This window comes from Mastacembelus armatus, chromosome 7, assembly GCF_900324485.2.
Source record: "Mastacembelus armatus chromosome 7, fMasArm1.2, whole genome shotgun sequence".
Classification (NCBI taxonomy): Eukaryota; Metazoa; Chordata; class Actinopteri; order Synbranchiformes; family Mastacembelidae; genus Mastacembelus; species Mastacembelus armatus.
The window spans coordinates 4,504,218-4,528,369 of record NC_046639.1 but is presented as its reverse complement, the minus strand read 5'-3'; the positions used below and the strand labels follow the sequence as shown (position 1 = coordinate 4,528,369).

The 24,152-nt window shown below is 40.3% G+C and overlaps 4 protein-coding genes across 6 annotated transcripts in view; 2 read left to right on the top strand and 2 right to left on the bottom strand.

Moving 5' to 3' along the window:
* Nucleotides 1-1,762: 1,762 nt before the first annotated feature.
* Nucleotides 1,763-3,077, top strand: trh (thyrotropin-releasing hormone). Its single transcript, XM_026333139.1, has 2 exons — nt 1,763-1,946; nt 2,458-3,077. Exons 1-2 carry the CDS (start codon nt 1,763-1,765, stop codon nt 3,075-3,077), a joined length of 804 nt encoding a protein of 267 aa, XP_026188924.1.
* Nucleotides 3,078-6,437: 3,360 nt separating this feature from the next.
* rbsn (rabenosyn, RAB effector) lies at nt 6,438-13,037 on the top strand. Of its 2 annotated transcripts, none has more exons than XM_026332551.1 (12): nt 6,438-6,541; nt 7,084-7,372; nt 8,007-8,141; nt 8,244-8,344; nt 8,445-8,490; nt 8,590-8,751; nt 8,919-9,139; nt 9,294-9,364; nt 9,462-9,548; nt 9,642-9,744; nt 10,177-10,281; nt 10,367-13,037. In XM_026332551.1, exons 2-12 carry the CDS (start codon nt 7,210-7,212, stop codon nt 11,468-11,470), a joined length of 2,298 nt encoding a protein of 765 aa, XP_026188336.1. In that variant the 5' UTR covers nt 6,438-6,541; nt 7,084-7,209; the 3' UTR covers nt 11,471-13,037. The 2 variants fall into 2 exon arrangements, with proteins under 2 accessions (XP_026188336.1, XP_026188335.1); XM_026332550.1 differs by having other exon boundaries at nt 8,877-9,139.
* mrps25 (mitochondrial ribosomal protein S25) lies at nt 12,830-15,610 on the bottom strand. The gene is made up of 4 exons (XM_026332552.2): nt 15,393-15,610; nt 14,922-15,028; nt 14,744-14,831; nt 12,830-14,211 (listed from the first exon to the last, which is right to left on the bottom strand). The coding sequence occupies exons 1-4, from the start codon at nt 15,524-15,526 to the stop codon at nt 14,022-14,024; spliced, it is 519 nt and encodes a 172-aa protein (XP_026188337.1). The 5' UTR covers nt 15,527-15,610; the 3' UTR covers nt 12,830-14,021.
* Nucleotides 15,611-16,185: 575 nt separating this feature from the next.
* Nucleotides 16,186-24,152, bottom strand: part of nr2c2 (nuclear receptor subfamily 2, group C, member 2) — a 9,557-nt gene continuing 1,590 nt past the window's right edge. Inside the window, exons 2-15 of one of the 2 annotated variants that reach the window (XM_026333127.1) lie at nt 23,970-24,054; nt 23,574-23,669; nt 23,176-23,376; nt 22,901-23,006; nt 22,555-22,734; nt 21,780-21,936; nt 21,573-21,663; nt 21,192-21,337; nt 20,517-20,688; nt 20,222-20,343; nt 19,919-20,058; nt 19,297-19,434; nt 19,065-19,170; nt 16,186-18,472 (exon numbers count right to left, since the gene is read on the bottom strand). In XM_026333127.1, coding sequence (XP_026188912.1) covers nt 18,298-18,472; nt 19,065-19,170; nt 19,297-19,434; nt 19,919-20,058; nt 20,222-20,343; nt 20,517-20,688; nt 21,192-21,337; nt 21,573-21,663; nt 21,780-21,936; nt 22,555-22,734; nt 22,901-23,006; nt 23,176-23,376; nt 23,574-23,669; nt 23,970-24,029 — 1,890 coding nt within the window. In that variant the 5' untranslated portion in view covers nt 24,030-24,054 and the 3' untranslated portion in view covers nt 16,186-18,297. Of the gene's footprint in view, nt 18,473-19,064; nt 19,171-19,296; nt 19,435-19,886; nt 20,059-20,221; nt 20,344-20,516; nt 20,689-21,191; nt 21,338-21,572; nt 21,664-21,779; nt 21,937-22,554; nt 22,735-22,900; nt 23,007-23,175; nt 23,377-23,573; nt 23,670-23,969; nt 24,055-24,152 lie in introns of those variants that run through there. The other variant, XR_003297291.1, reaches the window with a different exon arrangement.

The window sequence follows — 24,152 nt, the reverse complement described above, 5'->3', positions numbered from 1 at the left end:
TGGCTGAAGTCAAAGCTGTGTTTTTCCAGCCATGTCCATGTGATCATGTGTTCATGTGAAGGTCTGAAGTTGATATTGGCACATGCACTTCTTCCTGCACAGAAATAGACAGAACTTCTTTAGACAGCAGACATCTGCAGACACTTTCAAATCTCAACAGATCACATAAGAGCTATCTGGATGACAAGAGATTAGTTTGTGCAGAAATTTCAAAACGGTGCTGTTCTATTTGTGTGAACTGACACCTTAAGGTTTGAGTCTTTATTGCACCACCTTCCTACACCTGCAGAAATACTGTATAGCTGCATGAGGTATCAACATTCTGCCACCCCGTAAAAGAAAGTGACTAAATGCATTAACTGGTCCAGCCAAAAACACACAGGCCTGGATTTTAATATGTCACTCAGTGAAAACATGATGAAAATACTTCGATGAAGCCGAACACGGTGACACCCAATATAAGGTGTCATATCAGACAAAGTAGAATATGATTAGCAACTTTAAAGCTGCTTCAGGTGACATAAAAGGGGACAAGTGAATAGCCTACACATTATGTTTTGGGGATGCGAAGTTGCTCCTGCTCCATGTAACACTTGTGAGTAACAAGGCTGTGTTGCATCGTGACTGTGGCCAGTCATTATTTCTACGACATGGATTCAGCTCACTAGCCTGAGTCCTGTAAACATAAGGTATAGGCCTAGTTCTCTCTGCACCATTAATGAACCCCCCAGGTCAGACCTTTACACCATTTATGTCGTCATCTGAGTGGCTGACAGCAAAAATAAAAATAATATTCATCTGCGCCAATTTAAATTCGCTTTAACTTAAAGGATGTTGGAACTTTGTATGAATTAATAACTTCCGCATTACGCAGCCTAAATCTCATATTTTTGTGAATGAATGGCTCTTTCCCAGTCATCGTGTAGTAGAATCAGCTGTCCAAAAACACCTGGCTGTTTATTTAGTTTTCAAATGACAAATTGGGCAGCGGCCCCTACAGGGCAATTATTTACAACATTCAGTTACGCACGACTCCAGTGACATCAATGTGGACGAAGGATCCTTAAAGATGACTCCAGCGTTGGTGTGACGACAATGACAGGGTAGTATAAAAGCGGAGACGGAACGTTTTCCGCTCATACCTCTAGACTTGGCCTTTACGGGTCAACAAAACCGCTACGAGAGGCTGGAAGCAACTCTGACCAGTGCCGGCGTGCGCTCAACAGTGACTGGGAACGACTAGCCTATAGTTTGGATACTTCCCAGGTGAGTCTGGCGCTCTCCAGAAACAATCTTCACACAAAGAGATAAGTTTTAAATTTGCCTTTGTGGTTTTGCTTAACCATAGCTGAATCCATCATAGGCTCTATTAATTATTATTCCAATTAATTATTCATCATTCACATTGTTCAGACTGCATCACATTAACGTATCTTGTAAAGTGTTACCATCTTACATGCTTTTCCCGAGGTATGATGATTTTTTTTATAGGTTTGATTTAAAATGGGATCAAAAATAAAGAAATAGCCCATTACAAGTTGAAGCAAGTTGCACCAGAGACAAGTTCTCTTTTGATTGTTCTATAGCTAATATAAGACCTCAGATCTTGATATCCAATAAAAAAATGCTCGGGAACACATTTACTACAGTGGAGTCAAATGCTTATAATCTAATTCCTTTTAACCTCAGATTAATTTTCTCTTATGTAAGATATTCGATTATAATCATTTCTTTTTTCAACAGACGAACCAACTCCATGACCATGAAGTCGACATGTCTGCTCATCTTGGCTTCTCTCGCGCTCTGCAACTTATCTGGAGGACAGGGCATCTCTGCTGAGGATGAGGCGGACCGAAGGACCTTAGACGACATAATCCTACAGAGAGCAGAAAGTCTCCTGTTACGGTCCATTCTCGAGAAGATGCGGGATGAGGACCGTAGAAATGGTGCGTAGATGTCTGGTTAATTTTAGACTTAACACAGGGACGTTTGAATTAAATAAAGTAGTACCATACTACTACTGCTACTACTACTACTACTACTACTGCTACTATTAATTATTATTATTATTATTATTATTATTATTATTATTATTATTATTATTATTATTAATAGTATTACTAATAATAATAGTATATTTTTTGTTTTGAACCGCTCAGTAATTATGGATTTTGTGTAATGTTAAAAAAAAACAGTTCTGAGCGTTACGCCAATTTCTCGATGTTTTCCAGTTAGCTATAAATAATGATGACAAATATTGTTTTAAAAGTTAAAAACATTAAAACGCTAGTGAATCTTCCTCCAGTTTAAAATTATGCAGGGGATATGGAGCGCCAACTACACTGATTTATGCGTAATTTACGCACGGCACCAACGAGCTGGCTAAGAGCAGAGATTAGTTCATTAGTAGCCCTCGGTCTGCTTGAAGTAATCTAAGTAGTATTTTCCTTTCTCCAGAGGAATATGACTCTCAGCCAGAATGGGTGACAAAACGACAGCACCCCGGTAAGAGGTACAGCGAGGATTTGGAAAAGCGACAGCACCCGGGAAGGAGAGAAGAAGACGAGGATGATCAGTACTTGAACCTTCAAAAGAGACAGCACCCGGGGAAACGTGAAGGTGAAATACATTCGTTCTCGGAGCTTCAGAAAAGGCAGCACCCGGGAAAGCGCGCCACGTTAGGACATATTTCTGACAACCCTCTACTCCTGAGTGAACTTTCTAAACGACAGCACCCTGGCAAGCGCTATCTGGTGCTGCACAACAAACGCCAGCACCCAGGTAAGCGCTATTCTGAAGATGTGGATGGCGATGCAGACTGGGATGTGGATACGGATGGAGACGAAGACCTCTCAGAGATGGAAAAGCGTCAACACCCTGGAAAACGATTTTGGGATAACTCGAGCCCGGATTTAGGCACAAACAGTCCATGTGATGTATTGGACACTGCGAGCTGTAGCAAGACCAGTCTGCTGCTCGACTTTTTAGACAACATTGACAAGAGTCATGCCGAGGAGAAGAGACAACACCCGGGTAAAAGGTTTGCACCCGAGGAGGATTTGGTGGAAGAAGAGTAGGGTAAAGAAATGTGCTCTGGTGTGCACTGCTGTATCGTAAACAAAAGTGTGTATATCAAGTGAACATAATGAATAATTAAAAATGAAAAAATAATTTTCATCCTTTAACATTTTGTGCCTCAGTTTTTCTTTGGCAGTTACAAAACATTTTCCTGATGTTTGTTTATTTGGACAGTCTGTGCGTAATTCCAAACTCATTATATCGCTGTAAATAAGGTTTTCATAAGAGTGAGTGTCTCATGTTAAACTGTATTAATTAGTTATAATAATCACTATTATTATCATCATCATTTCTAGAATATATTCTGTTTAGTAGGCCACTTATCCTGAAAGTCCAAGGACGGAAGTATTAGTCAGCGGGCTTTGGAGATGTTGCCTCTGTGAGGCAACACACGCTTCTCAGCACAGTACATGCGTGAATTATAATACATGAACGTTAACAGTTCTGCATACGTTCATTTAGTGGTTTGCCTTCTATTCTTTTTTACTTATGTAAAATATAATGAATACCACAGCAAATAAATTGTGTCATTCATTATTTTTACTATACATTACTGTGTGGATTAAGTTTATTTAACCTAACGTTGTAAATCAAAAGATCCCTTTGCCTTAAAGTCAACCACCATTGTTTTTGTTGGACAATAAAATGCATTGGTAAAAATGTATGGTCTAAGTTCGTTGCAGTACATCCCTGCATGCCTTGGTGCACTATTAAAGTCTATTAAACTGTTGATTTAATCCAACTAGGTCTAATTAGTGTGTAGTCCAGCGAAGCAGTAATCCAGCCTTAGCCTGATCTATCATGATTAATGCAATTCAGCAGCCAAGTGAGAGTGTCAGGGATCCTCACTTTAATTGGGCTCATTCCATCAGAGCCTCAGGAGCAGCTGTCCACAGGCCTGATCAAAATGCTAATTATTTCATCAAGCATGTGAATACGACCTACTAGTAAACTTGTGCTACTAAAACAAACACAAACACTTTCAAAACTTTCAACGTCAGCAGTAATTCCAGGGTTCGGTAGACTGACAAACCATAAAGCCACAACATGGCTTTTATCTAATATACAGGATGAACAATTTCAGATCTTTTTTTTTTCATGCATGAACTATTTTAGAGTACCTTAAACTCCTCCAGGACAGAAGGCAATAGGAAACAAACATAATTTAGATTTAATGGCTTGGGGAATTGCCATTTTCATTTTTGCTGACATAATAAAATATCTTTAAAATACACAAACATAAACTTGAACAGTGAAATGCACACACTCCAACACATGCACATGCAAACTGTTTTGCCCTTCAAAACAACTTAGACCTACTTGTGCTTATCACAGGTATGCCCTTAGTTTCAATTCAATTTTTTGTATAGCGCAAAATCACAATAAAAATCATGTCAATTAGATTAGATTAGATTTAAATTAGATAAATTTTATTGGTCCACAAGAGAAATTCCTTGGTCACAGTAGCTCAGTTACATACAGACAATCTTGAAAACTATGAAATAATAAAAATGAAAAATGAAAATAGAATCAAAAAACACAAGCAGAAAATACAACATTTGAATATGTACAATATACACTCAGATAGAAGTAAATATACACTATATACAAACATAAATAGTCAACACCACAGAAGAGACTGTGGTGGAAGATAGTGGAGTCATCTGCTGCAAAGGGGGAGTTATCAAACAGAAGGATGGAGAACGGTATGAACGAAGTCCTGTACCGTTCACTGTGACAGCAGAGCTGGATGAGTCTATTGGAGAATGAGCTCCTCTGACCCTCTATGATCTATTGAAGTGGGTGTGAAGGATTGTCCATGATGGAGAGCAGTTTGTCCAGTGTCCTCCTGTCCCTCACTGACTTGAACGCCTCCATGTCCCTGCCAATAATGTGTCCTGCTCTCCGGATCAGTTTGTTGATCTGACTGATGTCCCTCTTGGTGGTGCTGCTCCCCCAACTGGCCACAGCAAAGTAGAGGGCACTCGCAACCACAGACTAGTAGAAGAGCTTCAGCATCCTGCCGCATACATTAAAGGACCTAAGCTTCTTCAGGAAGTAGAGTCTACTCATGCCCCTCTTGTACACAGCATCACTGTTGTCCCTCCAGTCCACCCTACTGTTCAAGTGAACCCCCAGGTATTTGTAGTGATCCACAACTTCCACCTCCTGGCGCTGGATGATGATGATGGGCTCCACTGGTATCCTCTTCCTCCTGAAGTCCACCACCAGCTCCTTGGTCTTGTCCACATTAAGTAGCAGGTGGTTGGCCTGGGAGCACTCCAAAATGTTTCCGATCAGTGTACTGTACTCTGCAATCAGCAATGTCAAGGCACTTTACATTAGATAGCCAACAAATCCCATATGAACTTGACTTGGTGACAGTGGAGAGGAAAAATCCCTTTAATAGAAGAAACCTCCATCAGAACCAGGCTCAGTTTGGGCAGACACATACCTCAACTGTATGAGTCAGTTCAGAGCATTTGAAGACTAATTTGACTGTTTAATCTAAATTAGTTTCAAGTATAGACAACTTCACAATAAAAACTGTATTTCCTTGGGTTATCATTTCAGTTATCTCGTGCCACTGCCCTGCTCCTGCAACTACACTTTCATTTGTCCATGACTAGACTAACCTGCTGTGGGGTCCCAGGTCATGTATGCGCTTGGGGTCACAATTTATTTCTCTTATCATTTTTCTCCCATTCTCTGTGCATTGTATATACAGCCTGTTGCCACTAAGCACACATCAATCAAAATGCACTGGGCGAAAGACACATGGCAGTTTAATTGCTGTAGGCTAAAACAATTTGTGAATGAATTCATCTTAAAAATAATTCAAATAAATAATGGCAATGGCCCACTGAGCCGTGGGGTTGGATAATTATTCAGGATGGACCTCACAGCTCTTATTTGCATTTAATTAAATTGTTTCCAACCAAGCGAGACAGTGAAGCTAAGTCCTTTGGGGAGGTTTCCTGCTTTGGTATACCAACCGAGCACTGGCCAAAATAACGATGATGTATAAGAAGATATACAATGCCAGAAAGGCTGAGCAAAGTGGGCAACAGCCCAGCAGCCCTGAAACCTCCTGGTGCACTACGTCTTCATAGGACCCTGTGCTAAAAACTGTTTCAGGTTTCAGTGGAATACAAAACAGAAACTGTAATATTTCATTGATAGTTCATTACATGACATATCAAAGTGAAAAGGGACCATCATTATTCACTGGGTGCCTGGTGAAATAATAACTTTTTCTTGCTGGGTCTTTAAAGTTCGATTTACTTACTGTCCATTAGCTGAGGACTGGTGATGCACAGTTGGTGTGTGTTTCGTTCCGTTTGTCCCTCTTCTCTCCCCTTACAGACTGAATGCTAATCACATGACCAGGCAGGGTGGCTGCTGTTGGTGTTGTTAAAGGGGGTCCAGGCTGTGAACACCACAGTTATTGTTAGACACATATGTAAGTATAAAACATATGCCATGATAAATATGACCAGTGGTCATTTTGTCGTTTGTCCTGTTGCGTTGAGCAGCGAAGAAACGGCGGCTAAACGGAGCGAAAGCTGCTGTTAGCATTCACAAGCTAACGCTACGTTATTTGTTAAGTACAACGGCAGTCAGCATTATACAAAAACTACACAATATAACGTGGGCTGTAGCATATTTGCTATTCAGATATCACACGACAGTAAAACTAGTGCTTGCCTGCAGGCAGCGGTTTAATTAGGACTGTGGGTTTAGCTGCTAAAGTACCGAGTGGGCCGAGTAAAAACTCTTAGCTATTGTTGTTAGCTGCCATGATGTTTAAAAACTGGCTAATTGGATCCTAATTCGTTTTAGTGCACGCCATCGTGAAGGCTTAGTAGTGAAATTACTGTAAAAATACTGGATGTGTGAAGTTATGCAGAGCATTAATAATAGTGGTCTAGGTGAAAACTGCAGTTCATATATGGATGCTGTTTGATTTACATATCACACAATCTGCTTTGTCCTGATCTTCAGTGTCCCAGGATTTTCTGTGGCGTGATGGAGCTAAAATGGGGTGGGTTTCACACCCCGTGATATGTGGATCATCACCAGGATCTCCCACAGTCCACCGTTTGTCCAACAACCCAGTCGACTCCTGTCATGGCCTCCAGCTATCCTCCACCCTTTGAGGGCACAGATGAGGTTAAGGAGGGCTTTCTTTGCCCACTGTGCCTGAAAGACCTTCAGTCGTTCTATCAGCTCCAAGACCACTATGAAGAGGAGCACTCTGGGGACGACCGCCATGTCAGGGGACAGTTCAAAAGTGAGTATTGCTCACAGCCACAGTGCCATTTGGCTCACATCATATTTTAGCACAAAACAGATGCTTAAAAAATAACTTTGTACTGACTAGTTTAGCAGAAACAGTAGTGACAGTTCGGCCTAAAAAGCAGCTTAATGAGTCCAACTTTGGGTGTAAGGACACTGCAGTACAGTATCAATGGACCAGTGGAAATTGTTGCCAGGATGAATTGGCAAAACCTGCTGCTGCAGCTTCTCAGGGCGAAGCAGTAGATGAAAAATTGAAAATGATAAAATGTGGAAAAAAGAATTTTGGTTGGAAAGCACTGGCTTGAGTGCAAGATTAAATTAAATACTGGACTGATCTATGATGTTCCATGATCTTTGACACCAAACCCCTAACTACAGTCAAGGAAGACTTCTGGATTCTTCCTTTGGAATTGCCTTGTCAGTATCAATAATCTTGGTGCTGTAAAAAATGCTAAAGTACAGGGCAGAGAGCTACAATAACTCTCACATTATCATGTTGTTTTGAAACTGGATATAGGTGCATGTTCTTGGGGATGAGGCATACTCAAATAAGATGTATTGGCTCTTTTTCATACCATACCCTTTCTACATTGAGTTAATTATGTCTCAAATGTCTTTGCATGCAGGTTTAGTTCAGAAGGCAAAGAAAGCCAAAGACAAATTATTAAAGAGGGATGGAGATGACAGACCAGACACTGGTAGTTACGAGTCCTTCTACTATGGTGGAGTTGACCCATACATGTGGGAGCCTCAGGAACTGGGTGAGACTCATCATTTCTAATTACTGTTAGAAAATAAAAGAAAGTGAATTGATAGCCGTTCAATTGATGTATGATACACTAGTAGTAATCTGTCTTTTGTAGGAGCAACTAGAAGTCACCTGGACCTCTTTAAAAAACGCCGGGCAGCCAGGATAGATCACTATGTCATCGAAGTCAACAAACTTATCATCAGACTGGAAAAGGTGTGCTTACAATCGTAATTCACAAGTCACTCTAATTGCAGTTTTCTTGTTGTTCAGGACTTACACTGCCAGCAATTTACAATGAAAACTGTTCTTTCAGCTGACATCGTTTGACAGGACAAGCTCAGATGCTGCCAAAATCAGAGGTTTGTCTGCATGTGTCTTCATTACAGTCAAGACCCTTCTCAGTGCATGTGCATATTATTTAATACTCTAAATTAATGGCTGTTTATTGTCCTTTATAGCCATTGAGAAGTCTGTGGTATCGTGGGTAAATGACTCAGACGTCCCGTTCTGTCCTGACTGCGGAAACAAGTTCAACATCCGAAACAGACGGCATCACTGTCGTCTCTGTGGGTCCATCATGTGTAGGAAGTGCATGGAATTTGTTCCCTTACCTTTGGCACGTATGTTTGAACAAAACTTACAAACCACCAAAAAAAATTATTGAATGTCTTGATGGCAGTTTTTTTATGTATCTCATAGCCTTGTAATATATATATATATATATATACCTTTGGTGTGTTCACAGAAAAGCTGATTAATGGGACACGCGAGGCACTCTGTGTACCAGGAAGCCCTAGCCAGTCCCTGTCTTCTCCAGCAGGAGGTGGAGGCAGTGGGATGGGCTCCAGGAGAGGCAGCATCAGCAGCCTGAGTAGTGTAACCTCTATGCTGGAGGAAAAGGACGACGAGAAGATCCGCTGCTGCCACCACTGCATGGACACACTTCTGAAGAGACAGCAGAAGTTAGAAGAGAAAGACCACATGCCTGATATAGTGAAACTTTATGAGGTTGGTTGAAATTACTTGAAATCGGTCATTCCCAGAAGAAGTGAAGTTCTGTTTTCTTTCCAAGCTGTCTTGAGTTTACTGTAGCCTTCCTGTTACTGGCTGTTTTTCTTTAGGGGTTTCCTGTTCTTGTGCTTAAAACTTGTCTTCCTTTCAGAGGCTGAGGATGTGCATGGAAAAGGTCGATGAAAAAGCTCCAGAATACATCAAGATGGCTGAATCTCTCAAGTGAGCCCCATGGCAAAATTGTGATTTATTAAGCATTTCTGATACGATAATGTTTATTAGTTTCATTGCTTACTCTCATGGTTGTATATTTAAACAGTTCTGGAGAAACCACATACAATCTTGACACTGCTGGTGGACTAAGACTGGAAGTACAGAAATACTATGAACTAATTGATGCTCTAAGGTCAGTCCTGACTGTTGAATAAAACTGAATTGAACTGACTGTTGAATGTCCCGTTTGTCAAAAGATCAAGTAGAGTTCTGCTTTTTTCCTCAGCAAGAGGATTTTAACATTGGGAGTTAAAGAAGATCCACCACCACATCCAAAGGCGCTCCAGCTGCAGAGGATGATCCGGCATACAGCCACACTATTTGTCCAGGTGAGACAAGATTCAGATACCCAACAAGAAAAAAGGACAGTATAACATTCAAAGAGAATAAGTTACACAGGGAAGTGGGTATAATAAATAAAATATGTGCTCATAAAACACAGCTCTGTGTACAAGAATTCAAGTGATACCCTGAAGTGTCTCCCCAGGCTGGACTTAAATGGAAAGAGAATTTGCTGAAAACTCAGCAGTTAATTATTAGGAGGGTGGAAGGCTAAAAAATGACAGGTGTGCTCCAGATGGGATGAACTTAGGTAATAATAAACAATCCACCATCCCCAGAGAAATAAATCCTGTCTGAATACAGCTATAAACCATCTTTCCAGCCATCACCCTTTATACAGTATTTCTGCTGTGCAAGTCTTTCTCACTTGATCCTTCCTTTCACTGAATTGACCATTCCTTTTTTCCTCCCTGTTATAGGAGAAGCTGTTGGGCCTCATGTCTTTACCTACTAAGGAGAAATATGAAGAGTTGAAAGAAAAGAGGAAACAGGAACAAGAGAAGAGACTTCAACAAGAGAGACTGGTAAGGTTATGTACTGATTGTTTTCTTTTTTTTGAGTGTTAAAAAGCAACTAAACTAAACTTTCATGTGTTTCACTACTTGACAGGCAGCCCAGGAGGCACTGAAGAAGAGGCAGGAGTCTGAGAGAAACCGTCCACCAACCAGCACTAACGGAGAGCTGCTGCAGGCCCCAAGGCCACCACGCATGACCAAAGCTGGTGGTTGGTTGCCCTCTGCAGACTCTGTCCATGCCCGCAGTGAGCTGGAAGACCCGCTCCTGCAACAGATTGAGAACATCCAGTCATTCCTCCGTCAGGCACGGGAGGCCCAGAGAACAGACGAGGTAGCCATGTTGGAGGAGAACTTGCGTCAACTGCAGGACGAGTACGACCAGCAGCAGACCAGCCTGGCCATTGCACTCTCACAGAAACTGGCTGAAGAGAAGAGCCTGCAGCAGGAGGAGCTGGATCGCCTGGAGGCCCGGGAATGGGAGGAGACGGAGCACTGGGGGCCCCCCGTGGCATTTACCCAGCCTTCCTTTACCTGGAAGAACTCTTTGCATATCACCACAGCAGAGGGCCTCCAGAGAGAGGATGACACTGCAGCAGAGGATCTGACTCCTAAAGCTGAGAAGAGCCCGTCATCCCTGAGAGCATTCCCTGCTCTCACAAGCCAAGAGGAGTCGCCTCCTAGGTTGAGGAGTTTAGGGGGTCACGTAACTCCCCCTAGTGGAGAAGGACAGAACAGCACTTCGCTTAACCCTTTCGATGAGGAGGACTCTACTCCGACTGAGGACGATCAATCCAATCCTTTCTTTGAGGACATCAAGAAGGAGCAGACAAAAGTAACCAATGGGAAGAAAGAATACAACCCCTTCGATGAAGATGAAGAAGTTGACAAGGACAAACAGGCTGAGACTGTATCTAGAAACCCGTTTGAGGAAGATGACGACACTGACATTGGGAACCCTTTCATGGAGACTTCTGGGAATTCTCCAGGAGTTTCGACCAACCCTTTTGACGGAGAGGATGAGGCTTTGCCCGATTTGGACATGATAGAGGAAGAACTGCTGCTGCAGCAGATTGACAACATTAGGGCCTACATTTTTGACGCCAAGCTCAGCGGCCGTCTTGACGAGGTGGAGCTCCTGTCGGAGAACCTGAGAGAGCTGCAGCACACCCTGCAGGAACAAAAGAAAAAGAAGCACTAACAACTTTACCTAAAAATCCCCCTAATCAACTGCTACTTGCCAAGTCCTCCAAGGTTAGCTCACTTTATAAGACTAAATGAGCCCTCTGATTTTACTTTGGTGAGGTCTGCTGAACCTCAGAAATTTAACATTAGTCCCTAAAATTAAATGCCTACTAGAGCTCAGTAGTAGAAAGTAACTCCCTTGATCTTCAAACATTTTTCTAACCACTTAAGATTGTACAGTGTTGAAGAAGGCTGGAGCCTATTCCAGCATGCACAGTTTTTAAGTACCGCAAGTAAAATTTGTACCATGAATGTTTCTCAAGATACTAACCCTGTTGTATCAGTGTAACCATGAAGAACGGAAAATATAAGAACGCTAATTGAGTTTGAATTTTGAGTTAAGTCAGGCTGTGGTGTTGTGGAAGTCCATTTGTGTGATTTCACTCTGGGAAATGCTATGAACAAAATCTGAATGTTTCTATGCCTGATGATGAACAAATTGGAGCTAGGTGAACAAATAATTGATGCACAAAATCACAGATGTGTAAGTAAGAGTTCCCTTTTAATTTTATTCATATTAGAGCTATTGTAACATTGTACCTACAGCTTCAGTGTGTTTGTGGTAATTGAAATTCCTGCTCTTTAAATACCAAAGAACTAAACCATGCATGACTGTTCTAAATGGGCAATGGACGATTCTCTGACCGAATAACCATCTGAAAACTAACAAGATGTAATTAGATGTTTATGAGCACAATTGAGCAGCCTAGTGTTTGAAGGATAATGTCCACAGGCCTAAATGACCAATTCAGTCACATCTCATGTTGTTGGAGCACATGACCCTTTTTCAGTGTTTTCTAATGGAACCTAAAGGAAGATTACACAATCGTTTTTGTTGCTTGTGAATTATACCAATCATAAAGAAAAGCTTTTAATCACACTGCTAATATCCACAGGTACACTTACAATCCATGAATTTTGTTCCAATAGCTCTTAATGTCTGTTTCTGCAAAATAGTTTTTTTCTCTTGTAAAACTAACTTCCAACATGTTAACCCATCCTCTGTTAGGATTCTTTGTTGGCATAGTTAGTTGCTGCACGTTCAATGAATTGGTCTTTTGCTGTGTGTCTGGTCTGTCATTGTTGGCTTTTGATGTGGCTGCATTTGAAACAGTTATTTAAAAACATTGCCTGCAGTGAGCCAAGTGTTACGGTCCTACTGCGCCACCCCTACAGGTTGTGATCTTATTGTTTACACGAGCACTACTGATCCAACTGAGGTTGCTTGATAATGTCTGTGTTTTTGATGCTGATCTTTCTGTCAGGCTTGTGGCCAGGCCTGTCTTCCTGATTTGTTTTTTTTTTTTTTTTTCCTTTCAACGTTTGGACATATTGATAAAATCTCTCACAGCGTCACTCACTGTGATCTCAGCCATGATCTCTGTGTATAGCATGTTATCCGTTCAATAGTTTCATGGAGGAAGTCTTTTGGAAGTTCATCCAACCAGCTTACCCAGCACGTACATACTAAACACTATTTGTTGAGCCACATTGTAGGCATGAAATAAAGCACCAAAATTCACTGAAATTACAGTGTGTACAGAAGTGATCGTGTTTGTACAGATCTACTAAATCTTTAGGTTAAAGCCACAATCTTAGATGTACTTACACTATACGTGAATGCCAGAAAGTATTATCACTCAGTGCTGCTAAGTCTGTCTTTACGTGAATCCATCGTAGTGATTTGCCATTTGTCAGAATGCCCATATTTCTCCTCATAGACAAAAACTGTTGTGTGTTGTTTGTTCACACTGCTAATCTGTGGCATCCACCTGAGGTTTCAAGCAAAACATGTGACACTAAATGTTTTGTGACAGTAGGAATAACTTTATGTATTACACATTTTAGCTTTGGAAGCAATTGAATTAATACTTCTGCATAAGAAACAATAATTGGTAAATAAAGGTGTAATTCTGGACACACACATCAGGTCACTCAATTTGCAAAATAGCATCAAGCTCCAATAAAACAAACCTGTCTACAGTAAAACATGGCTGTATTTCTCTTTTATCCATCTATATGTGGTGAACCGAGTTTAGTCAATCCAAACTTTCTCCTACTCCTCACATGAAAATATTATTTTGAATACTTTGGTTTCTCCTAATGTACTTTTAGTAAAAGCAGTAGGCTAACACTACAGCCACACAAGCAAATTTAGGATTTATTTGATCATTTGCATTCCTCCGGGTTGATGCTGCAACAAGTGTAAATTGCATCCAGATATGAGGATTCTTAAATCAGGTCACATGATGTTCAAACACAAAGTGCGATGCCAAGGTATACCAACCTCAGGTACTGACAGGCAGGTGGTGCTGGATTTATCAGCAGCAGAGGGTCTTAGTCCAAGCATCATTATTTTTTCATAGCACCACAGTGGATTCTACTCAGCTGTGCTTATTTACAACAAAATACTCTATACAGCAGTCCTTTTAAACGTATAAAATGAAATGCAACAACAATAATGTTGTCGAGTAAATTAACAATAGTCTGTTCTTTGTCTCTGCCTCTCACTCCTGTGACGCTGCCCTCTGGGCTTTATATTTGCCTGTCATTTCCTTGGGCAGGGGCACGTTGCCAGGACAAGGCACCTGGCCGTCTACTTCACAGATACACTCCCTCAGACAGTACTTCTTCGGCCCAAAGTTGGCGGGGTTGGATGCCTGCATCCTGGCTTGTGCCTCAGCTTGTAACACTTCTCTGTGAGCAGCGACAGAGTAAAATAAATACATTGAACAGATCGCCTGGTCACTTTTTCAAAGCAGACATTCTGACAAGACACAGGCATGAATAACTGAATGAATGATGGTTCAGTTACCTTCTACAGGACAAGGGGCATAGCTAATGGATGGATGGTCGAATTCCATTTAGCTGCTTTAGTTTCAGAGTCCAGGTAATGTGTGTGTTAGCTCACTTAGGCTTTATTAATGTTATTAGAAAGACCTGTGCTGTTTCCTACTATGACTCAATTTAGTGACCTGCACTTGAAGTACATTTATATTTACAGGCAGTGATCTTACAAAGCAAACATGCACCACTACTGGATTAATGTTTGCTGTGATGTCATATAGTTTACTTGCTCTAACCAAGTGAAATAAAAAAAATATCCATATCCACATTACATTAACAATGTAAATGTATTTAGCCACTAGTTTTTCAGCACTATCACAAACTACTGTCATACAGGGGATATCACACATGGTTCATGCTTAGAAAGAGCAGAATTCCTTACTCTGATTTGCCCAAAATCTTCTTCACATGTTGTAAAATTTGTTTGTGGTCCTTCCCTTCCACATCCACCAATACTTGGTCCCCATCATCTACAGGAACGACAGGAGATTATCCCAGGCTGATATAAATGTACACAGTAATATGGAGATATGTCCAAACAACTGTGCGAGGCTACACACCAAGGTAGAACTTCAAGAATGGGGATGGTGTCATATTTTTGAACATCATTATCTGGACCCATGGGTTTTTGTATTGAATCTGAGGAACATTGAAGAACACAAACTTTCTGCAAAAACACAGAGAAATGACACAGTTATGGTTTTTCATTTTTACGGCCTTTAAAACAGTTTTAATTCAGACTAATGCAACGTCTTTTAATCCTTAGTTATCATGTCAGTGTTGAAATTGATCTCATCGATTGTCCTACAGGCTGCCGGGAAATGAAGTGTTCTAAAATTCTTTACTATAGTCACGTGAAACTGGAAAAATATCAGACCTGTTACTGATGAAATGAAATATGAAACGATTAGTGCATTGATCTATTAGCCAATCAACGGAACATAATTTGACAACTATCTTGATAATCGAAGAACATTTTTTCACTGATCCTTTCTCGTCAAATCGGTTCATCTCTGGCTGTTAACTCTGACCTTGCTCCGTCGCTCATCTCTCCATGCGTGTTGTAATTCACCGTCATAATCTTCACTCGGTTCTTAAAGATGATGTCGCCCTTCTGCAGGTACTCCAGTGTCCTCCTGATCGGAAACCTTCCTTTCATCGGCATTTTCAATCCTTTTATTGTTTACGACACACCATTTGAAAGAAAACTGTGCATGGAGTCGCAAAAGAAGCAGCACAGGAGCGAGACGCCTTCTGATGACGTTGCAAATCGCTGTCGAGCGACCGAGAAGCGGCCTGGTAGTTGTAGTTTTATGGTATTTTTTTCTAACAAAGGTGTAATTAATTTTTCTTTATTGCTACAACAAGAGTTTACAGAAAAGGGCCATAAGACTGCAACTAATTATTGCATAAACCCCCCATAATATAAAAAAATAATAAAAGGCATCACATTTTGTGCAGCAAACAAAATTCCTGCCATCAGATTCTGACAGAAAACACATACTATACCTGCCAAAATTGAATTATGTACACATTTCTTTGTTTATGTCTTCACAAAAGTCAGTATCTTTAAAACTGGGCAGGGGATAAGCATGTCAGTGAGGAAATTATTGGCTTTTGCTGAAATGTCTTATCTTATAATTGAAGAATGAAGAATTGCAATTAGCTGCCATTTGTGTGTTCTTACGCTTTAGATTTCTCCAAGAAGCACATCTTCCTGGACTTTCTCTGTAATATCCTCATATTCACTAACACTGAACACCTCTTCCATCTTCAGCATGAACAAACTCAGTAATTTTCCATATTTCATGAATAATTGTGTATTTATTTTATAATATGTGGCTTCAGAGAGGCCAGCCTCAAAGACTGGAATGCTGATACAGGAGCTCAGTTGTCAATACATTTGTTTTAGAACTTCATTGGTGTGAGGTAGAAATGTAGGGCGGTGACAAACTTGAGCAAAACATAAATGTTGTTTGAATTTTTTCCATTTGAATAAAAAGAAATACATTTTACATGAGCAAAGAAAAACATTTACATAGTATAAAATTTTAACTGGGATACTGAATCCAGAATGCTGAAAAAAACAAAACAAAACAATATGCTCTGCTCTAATATTCTCTAATATGAGAACTGCTCATGGTAAATATTTTAAAGCCACAACATTTAAATCAACATGTTTCATACAGAAGTTAGTAAAATGCACTTAAGCAACTTGATCATGCACTGCAATGCACTATAAAAACGTTACCAATACTCCTTATTAGGGCAGATAGCGACAGGATTATAAAACTGCTTAAAAACATGCACTCATTTTAATGAAATTACATGTCCAAAAGTTGTTTCACACCAGTGCCTTCACAAACACTCTGCATGGGTTTGAAACCCAAATATTACAAATGACATTACTTCACAAGACAGAATCACTGTTGACTTCTTACACCCCTATTATCTTTCATGTTGCAGTGAATGCTGATTCTGAATCTTTATACAGGTGGATCTGCATATCTCCATATGGTCAACACACTCGAGCCTGGCTCCACAAAAGAAAAACTGTTTTTCATTTCTGTCTTTTTTTTAAAATCAGGGAAACCTGCCCAAAGGTACTTTAAGTACACTTAGTATGCAACGAGCAAATTGTTCACAAGTGTTTTTAAAAAACACACAAAACACAAAGATTTAGTCAGCGTGAATGTGGTGGAACACCACAGAGCTGGGTGATGTGCATGTAGCAGAATATAAATGCAAAAACAGTAGCATTGCTACACATAAGTAACATTTCTCAACCCCAAATCTTTAACATCTAATTCCTTAACAGAAATAACTGGCACTGATAAATACACATACAAAATGCTTCAGGAAAACTGATGGGACAGAAGCAAATAACATATAATTGATTGTCGTAAAGGGAAAAGTGATGAGGTGATTGCACAGACATAAACGTACCTAAACGTAAAACACTCCCAAATCTGAAATCTCTAAGATATCAATCAGTACAAAAAAGAGCATGCTGTCAGTTTAACTGGTTAATTTCACCTACATCATTATGTGAATGTAAGTCAAAAGTAAAACGGAACAAGAATAAAACGACATTCATCATGTTGTGATAACAGAGAACAGACTGTTTGGTAGCTCAAAGCCAAGACAGCCGGTCCATTTGAATACAGATGAATGATTGAGGTTTGAATTCATTCTTGTAGATGAATGAAGTGTCGTATTCCAAATATTATTTAGATATACATGTATTCAGAGTAAAGAATTGCACATTAATTTAAATTGTGTCAATATCAAGACTGATAAAGGAGGATAGAAGAAAGAAGTTGTTAAAAAGCATTTTTCATTTCATTTAGTAAAATAAAATTTTGTCTTTGTTGAACCCTGAATTCTCAGTCATTAACCAAATTACACTATTCAGGTGTTTGCTACATGACTACTTTGCAGCTTCAAAGTCCACTTTAAAAGTGCTCAGATAAACTTTAGACTTAAAAAATGAATGAAGTTTCACTATTAGAATATCCCATGTGAGACTGGCAACCGAAACTACAGTTTAATTATGTGTGTGAGCAACATGACATCACGATAAAATTTTGAAAAGTATAAATTTGAAAGGTCAGAGGGCAAAGTTCACAAGTGACTAACTTGAAGAGCTAAAAAGACAATAACAGAAATGAGCAAGGTTATGGCTGCACTGAATTATTTTTTCATTTAGCTCTTTGCGACTCAGTTGAGGCCAAAAACCCAGATTACCATACTGCATCAGAATCAGGAAACCATTTACAATGACAAACTATGCTAATCTGCCATTGGTTCCTGAATGAGTTTGCGCCATGCTTTGTTTAAAAAAAGGGCTTTTGGACTGGGGTTCAACAATTTACCCTTTGAGCGACAGAGAGTACCATCTTTAAATCGACAGTTCTGGGTGGACAGTTCTGGGTGTCATTCTGCCGAGTCAGAGTCCTGGCTGTTATACTCAGCTGTCTCCATCTTGAGGATGTAGGGAATGATGCTGTCAATAGAGACGTTACCTATTAAGCCAGTGAAGAAGAGCTCCTCGGTGATGCTTGAGTTCATGAGGCGCAGGGCAGGAAGACGAGTCAGGATACGCGTCAACCTGGGGAGGCAAACAGAACAGATCCCATGATATTTAGAGTTGATGTGCAGATCAGATGAACTTCTTATGAACTTGTTTTATTTGTTGTTTATTTTCTTGCCGAATTCATGTCAGTTTCTAGTAAGTCACTTTGACGAAAGCGTGAGAGTAAAGATATGGCTGCATCACACCGGTCTGCTGCTAATGAGCAGAGAGAGCAAATCTGCATAAACACTGTGATATACAAAATATTTTAACCCTGCAGTATTTTAGGTTTCTTTCTTTTAATGTCTATTTAAAACCCTAAATGAAGTGAAACCAGCAGAGCTCAGTGCACAGTTGTTAAAAGAAGAAGAGAACCAAAGTGGGACAGCTCAAACATGTAGTCGAGTGACACCAGGGAACAGATGGAGCAACAGCAGAAAGCAGTTTCAGGTAAGGCCTGCATCTTTTTCTTGATTGGCAGCTGGAGGTGTCTCTCACATGAATGGCATTTAAAAATATGCAGCTAATGCCATCAGCTATATAAATACACTGGGAGATATCTTTCACTGATATGTTTTATAGTAATCCAGCCAAGGTTGAGGAGTTCTGACTGCATATATGAATATACCTGTAGGTGTCATCTGGATAGGTTTTCTGCACATAGTCCTGCAGCTCCATCAGGGCTTTCTCCTGGAACTTCTCAATCTGCCCACTGCTGTCCACACCTGGGTGATCTGATCAATACACAAAATGTTTATTCAGATTTCATTCACATTCTGTGGTTTTCCTTTTAACTGATAACAGTGATAATGCCTATTAATAATTTGATCAAAACTTCTTAGCACACTGAGCAGACTCACCAGGGCTGAACAACACTATTGCCTTCAGGTAGGCATACTCATAGCTGTCAGTCTCCAACCTCGTCATGGTGTTGCAAAACTCCTGGAACTTCCAGATATGCTCCATCACCTGCTTCACTCTCTCCCCTGAAAGCTTGTCTGAAATGGAAGTAAATGGCCAGTTTTATGTATGACAAATCATTCATAATTTACATACTAGTTGTTAAAGTTTCTCTAAGGTCACTGGGAGAAACAAAAGATTCTTGATTACCATCAAAAGTCACAAATCCCAAACACTGTTCAGTAAAGACACATTTTATAATGTTGTTTTGAAATACAGTAGCTCACAGTAATTTGGAGATGCATAAATTCTCCAATTTATAGTAGCATCTGGTCTCATGAATTACAAATGGGGAAATTAACAAGTGATGTAGTTTGTGTTATACTGGAAATGTAATAATAAAATGGTATTACACAAAAATAAACATTATCTCAACCAATTCAACAATTACTAGAATAGCACATGTGTGCTTAACAAATACTTTAGGTTTAGTTTGTTAGAATAACATGAAACATATAATTCTTGACTCCTGTTTATGTGTGTGCCCTACTGTGAAGTGATGACGAGGTCTGTGGTCCATACCATCCTGCATGCTGCTTTGAAGGTGGTTGATAATGGCAGCAAGGATGGTTGACAGGTTCATCACATGAGCACACTGAGCAAGCCCCAAAGTGAACAGCTCATTCCAGCAGGCTCGCACCAGACTGGTGTTTGCCTCCTGACTGAAAAAGATAGGAAACAAAAGAATGAGTGTGTGTTTCTAGAAAAACATTACCACACAGTACTGTAGTGTTCACACCGTTATACACTGTATACACATGGGAGCTTATAGTGCTATTTTCAAACAGTGTGATTTAGGTCTTCATGTGTCAAATGCATTCTCACCCAAGAGCTGAGAAGGCAGGGATGGAGCGTGCCCAGTGCATGGAGAGAAAAAGAAGCCTAGATGCCGACTCACAGATATAGTGTACGTTGAGATACTCGGGCATAGGGCTGGGCATTGTCAGCTAGAGGAAAGAAATATAGGAGAAGGACATCAGAAAAGGATGTTAAAGGAAAAATATTTGACAAATAAAAACCAACAGATGAATATCAAAATAACTAATGGTTCAATTCTGCCTGACAACAGTGCTGCATGTCATGTCTCTGCTACCACCGTTAAAAGAAAAATGCCACCCACCTTAAAATTGACATGGCTGTCTGTGAGTAGCGGTCCTTCAACCTCAATGATGGGGGTCTCCTGGTCTCGACCAATCAGCTGAATCGTTGTTCCGCCGACACACTGCAACTTATCTGCAAGACTGTGTCCAACTTCAGGTGGGTTGAAGACTTTGGCCAGAGTGTCAAAGGCACTATGCACAGCACACACACATTCATGTATGCTTTTTAATTTACAGTTTTGAAAAAATGTCTGCGCAGCACAAATATGTTTCCTACCAACATACACACAGTGATGGAAAAAGATCCAAACATTCCCACCATCTTCTTAGCACAAAAAATATTTTTGCTTTGTACATAAACAATGAAACTTTAACTAATCACAATAAAATTTTATCATGTAAATAAAATTAAAAAAAAAAAAAAAGTAGTTAAAATAAAAATAAAAAGTTATCTGTAAATCCAGTTATCCAGTATACGTCACAAGATATTCCTTAAGAAACTCTTAATTGCTAATTTCTTTTTTGATACAATCAATGTCCATTTTAAAATAATGTGCTATCAAAGGGGTCTCTAATATGACATGATGGTAAGTCTGAACATATACTAATTTATGGAGGAACCATTGCGGAGAGTGATGAAACTCAGATACCTCTCACACACACACTTCCCTCCTCTCTGTGCACTGCTGACTGACCGTGTTATCTCGCTGGCAGATTGCTCCTCATGTTGGCTGTCTGATATATCACCATTGTTTAGGTTTTCTTTTAGTGAATCACTCAGATTGGCCAGTGACGTCACCACATTGGCTAGTGTCCCCAAGTCCCCCTGCCCAGACTCTATCTGAAGACAAATGAGACAGTGCAGATGATTTCCCATTATTAACATCATCTAGGTCAGGATATACTATAAACACAAAACAGGGTTTCCTACCCTGCAGTAAGGCAGGGCTGCAACTAATGAATATTTCCATCTATATCTATCTAGATTAAATTAGTTGCTGACTAATTCTGTTGCTCAGCTGATTGAAGGACTGCATGTCTACTGCAAACAGCAGAAGGGTTGCTATATTCTATACCTTTGAGTCAGTGGCCAGCAGCAAAGTTCCATCACTCTGGATAACCGGCTGCTGAATATTAACCAGCATCCCCTGGTCCAGCAAGCTGGATCTGCACATTATATAGAGCAGTTTTAAAAATCCACATGACATAACATCAACAGCTGAGGTGAGTGAAAATGCAGAACCAAGGCCTGAAGTTTGTCAATAGGTTTGATTCCCACTGACCTGGAGCCATCTGTTTCTGTATCGGAGATAAAGGTTGGCGTGGCAATGAGCGGACTGTTTAGATCCTTGCGAATATAGATCTTCTGGGTGGAGGCAGCACAGTTGGCATGCTTCTCTCTGGGCACTATATCAATGGGCTTTCTCTCACTCTGGACAGCTGAAGACAAACAGCAGACACACCCAAATTACTTTGCATTAAATGATTAAAGAACACTTTCCCCTCTCTCTACCCTGCATATTTAAGACCTTTTTAATACTACATACAGTGCCATCTAATATCTTTTTCACATGCAATCTCATAAAGCACAAATCCATTTGGGAAAACAAGGCCTACTATTATTTATTTAGTACAGGATAACACCTGTGACCTAACATGGCATTTCTGTAGTAAGAAATGGATGGATGGATTAAGCAATTGAAAAAAGTTCCCAGTTACTGCATTTAGCAACAGACAGTGTTTGTTACAGATGTGATGATGCTGATAGACACTGCACAAAAGAATCATGCCATCCAGCACAATCCATTGTCACACAAGTTGTACTTGTTGTTTAGAAATGCATGACATATTCTACATATACATACATTAAAAGCTATTACTGATGTTGGTGTCTGCAGCCAAGAAAAGTATTCAAGACTTTTGTAAATTAATTCTTAAAACTTTGGAAAAAACATTTTGAGGGAAATGTAGTTTTTATTCATGTAAAGATGTGCAGATGCTCAGATAATACTTATCTTGCTTCTGGTCTACTTGTATTGTATTAAGATGCAAACTCACACTCTGTCTTCATTCCCATCTTAAGGCATTTCCTTAACCGACAGAACTGGCAGCGATTGCGGTGGTGTTTGTTGATGACGCAGTCCTGTTTGCTGCGACAGCTGTAGGTCAGGTTCTTCCTCACGCTCCGCTTGAAGAAGCCTTTACATCCCTCACAACTGACTGCTCCGTAGTGACGCCCTGAACACAGATGTAACTAGTCAGAGTGTCTGATTCACTGTATGTGTGGGTGCATGTGAGACTGCTGACACTGGAGCTGAACATAAGGTTAGATTTGACATCAAGTTGCATAAGTCAAAATACAAAATATTACTTCTCCAGGTAATGCAACTGCAAGCTTTAGTACCTGAAGCCTTGTCGCCACACACCACACAGTATTCCACTGGCGGCGGTCGGTTCAGGTCTGTCGACTGCCCTAACAACCTTTCCATTGACACTGGATCTGTGACAATCTGTAAAGCAAAGTGAAACACACACATTATTAATATTATGCTTCACCCTAATGCAATGTTAGAATGACATTTATATCACTGTCTCTAAATATCTTGTCTGACCAAGACATTGCTAACAGTGTCATCCCAGTTGTATCAGTGGGTAATTTTATTGTGGGGGAAACTGTACCTGTATCCTTCCTGGCATCAGATTCTCTGCAGCAGTGAAGATGAGGTGCTTAGTGTTATGGCTGTCTGGTGAGGCCAGGATAACCTTGCCTGCCCCTGAGCTGTCAGCCGTAGTCAGGATGAACTGCTGCTTGGGAGCATTGGACGGGTTCATCGCTGTCATTATCTGGATCTTCTGGCCTGTCTGTTGGTCAGTTACAATCTGAGGGCATTGGAGATGGAAGAGGGAGACAGAAAGTGAGGGGGGTGGAAAAAAAAAGTAGAGTGACATTGAAGGTGGCAGAGTCATGTGGTAGCATCAATTGGTTCACTGCGGCTGCTTATGTGCCACAAGAGAACAACATCAATGGGTGGCAGCAGTGTCACATCCTCTGAAGCCAACTAGAGTACAGTGGTTACCTGTATTCGCTGTGGTGTTGAGGCAGGCTCAGTGGAGATGACCTGAAAGCGCTGTGGAGACTCACTCATCACTGAGTCTGATGGAGAAGATGGCACCTTTGAATTGAAACACAGTGTCTTAATCAGTAAGTCTAAAACAGAAATACATTTCACTTGAGCCTATACTGTGAAGATAGAGAAGTGCAATTATAAAACATTTTTACATAAATACAAGAAGGAACTGCCTGGCGAAGATCTGTCTCTATGGTAACAGATAAAGGCACCTCATAAGCTTATTGCCAGCATGGAGTAGCATAAGATTTTCTTCAATTAAAAAAACACCTTATACATCTTGTATGGAACAACTCAGAGTGCCAGCAAAATGTACATCATTAAACTCTCCCTCTGCACACTTACCTCTGCCTCGTGTTCAGAGTCCACTTTCTGCTGAGAGAGTAGATTCAGGTTGGTCATCATGATGATGCAAGGTCTTTAGTGAGGTCTGTTTGGAAGGATTCCCCACAAATAAATCATCCACAAAGGTGCAAAGCATCACAGAAGAACAGGTAAACACTGACATTTCTAAAACAATATAGTCAG